General features: G+C 57.0%; 1 protein-coding gene across 1 annotated transcript in view; it reads right to left on the minus strand.

Annotated features, from left to right (window-relative positions):
• Window positions 1–1,915, minus strand: part of CATSPER1 (cation channel, sperm associated 1) — a 6,757-nt gene extending 4,842 nt beyond the window's left edge. The window contains exons 1-5 of the mRNA XM_008590249.1: window positions 1,723–1,915; window positions 1,248–1,361; window positions 699–846; window positions 290–381; window positions 40–183 (exon numbers count right to left, since the gene is read on the minus strand). Coding sequence (XP_008588471.1) covers window positions 40–183; window positions 290–381; window positions 699–846; window positions 1,248–1,361; window positions 1,723–1,915 — 691 coding nt within the window. The remainder of the gene's footprint in view (window positions 1–39; window positions 184–289; window positions 382–698; window positions 847–1,247; window positions 1,362–1,722) is intronic.
• Between the last annotated feature and the right edge of the window lie 213 nt (window positions 1,916–2,128).

The raw sequence follows: 2,128 nt of genomic DNA on the forward strand, positions 1-2,128 counted from the left end.
CCCACCCTGGGTCCCGCCCCAGCTTGAGCACCGCCCCACCCTGGGCCCGGCTGTCCGTGTAGATGAGGGACCAGTCATCCAGGGTAAGCATAGTGAAGAGGGTGAAGATGGTGGTGAAAATGTTCTGGAAGTGCTTGGGGTCTGATCTTCGGAACAGTGCCCGGAGAACCACGGAGAAGAGGACTGGCTGTTCAGGGTCGAAGCAAGCTCCAGGGCCCAGCCCCTGGTCAGAGCCCTCCTGCCACCCGCGCGAGTCCCTGCTGCCCCCGCCCCTTCCACCACAGGATACAGAGACAGGTAAACATGAGGATGAGGATGGACGCGATGGACGGCAAGGATCGGCCCAGGGTCCCTGTCACTTCATGGAGGCTGGTCAGGAAGCTGTGGGAAGAGGTGGAAAGGGAGGCTGAATCAGCGGGGCTGGGGATCTGTCCCCAGTAGCCAGGGCTGGCACTGGAGGCAGGAGGTCCCTGATTTGTTCGTGGCAAGGGTGAGTCCTGGCCCTCCTCTGGAAAATGAAGAGATTGATCCCAGAGCATGGCGGGAGGCTTATCGGAAGCGGGCTGGGGTCTGCGGCTGCCCCCTCCCCCATCTCTTGATCAGGTCAAGCCTTGAGTGGATTCCATGGGGGCCGAGGCCTGTGTCCGCTCTTCCTTCAGACTCCCCACAGCAGAGTGGGCAACCGTGGCAGCGCTGACCTGAGCCTCTGTAGAACTCGGATGGCCCTCAGGGCCCGCATGCTCTTGAAGACCTTGAGGATGCGGAAGAGGCTTTTGTGGTAGATGGAGACGGAATGGAGCTGCATGAGAACAAAGTCCAGCACAGCCACGACCATGATGAAGAAGTCTGAGGGTACAGGGGTGCCTGAGTGTGGCCAGCTTCTGCCTGGGTCCCCAGCCAGGACCCACAGCCCTCCCAATGCCAACACCCCTGTCCCTGCCTCTCTTTAATTCTCAGCCTCCCCAGACAGTTCAGTGGTTCCCAGCACACCCACACACACACAGACATACAAGCAAACACATATGCACACACACGCACACACGCACACATGCACACACAACGCATGTGCAACAAACACACACACACAATGCATGCATACACAAGCACACACAAAAATATACACACGCACACACACACACACGCACACAATGCATGCATCAGAAGCACAAACGTGCATCTGCATGCACACATGCATGTGTGTGTACATATCTGCACACGCACACAATCACACACCCATCCTTACCCACCTAGATTGTTCCAGGAGTCACAAAAATAACCGAAGCCCAGGGAAATGATCTTGAGCAGAGCTTCCAATACGTAGATGCAGAGGAAAATGGAGTCCAAGGCCAGGAAGTACCATTCTGTAGGGATATCAGGGGCTTACTCAGGGCTGTCCCCAGCACCCCTGCTCCCTCTCTCTCTTCTCGTCACTACTGGGAAGCCCAAATACCTAAACTCTCCCTGGCTCTGCCCTAAATGGCTGTGTGACTTAACTGCTCTGTCTCTCAGTTTTCTTGTCTGTAAAACGAGCATAATAAAAGCCTGCTGGACAGAGTTGTCATGAGCATTAAATGCATTTAACACAGTAAAGTGCTTGGAATAGAGCCTGAAACAGCATGTGGCTGGTCCTTTCCTTCACCCTGTTCCACCGGGTTTAGGAGCCAGCCTGTGCAGGCTTTCCATTGTCACCCCTCCAGGGCCTCCTCCTCAGGGTCTCCTGACCCTTGCAGCAGACCCTGGGAGCTGGGGACCCTTCCCGCCCGAAGCAGCAACTGTATTTGGACACGTGCGCCGCCTGGTGGCCGTAGCTGCGAACAGCACAGCGTCCAGCGTGGCGGGTCTTTCCGTGGCTGGCGGGGTGGCCGACCTCAGCAATGTCTTTCTGAGCCGCCTCTCTAAGACTGGGCAACGTCATCCACGTCCCAGGGCTGCGGATCAAGTGAGCTAAGTTGTGTGAGGCACTGGGTCAGGCCCACAGGAGGCCCTGGAACAGCATCAGAGGCCTTCCCCATGGGAGCAGAGTTCCCTGGCTCTTATGGCCCCGGACCTCGACCTCAGCAAAGGTCTGGGTCACCAGCATGATGGTGTTGAGGCAGACGATGAGGATCGGGTTCTTCTCCACAGTAAA

The sequence above is a fragment of the Galeopterus variegatus genome, unplaced genomic scaffold (assembly GCF_000696425.1).
Source record: "Galeopterus variegatus unplaced genomic scaffold, G_variegatus-3.0.2 Scaffold5943, whole genome shotgun sequence".
Classification (NCBI taxonomy): domain Eukaryota; kingdom Metazoa; phylum Chordata; class Mammalia; order Dermoptera; family Cynocephalidae; genus Galeopterus; species Galeopterus variegatus.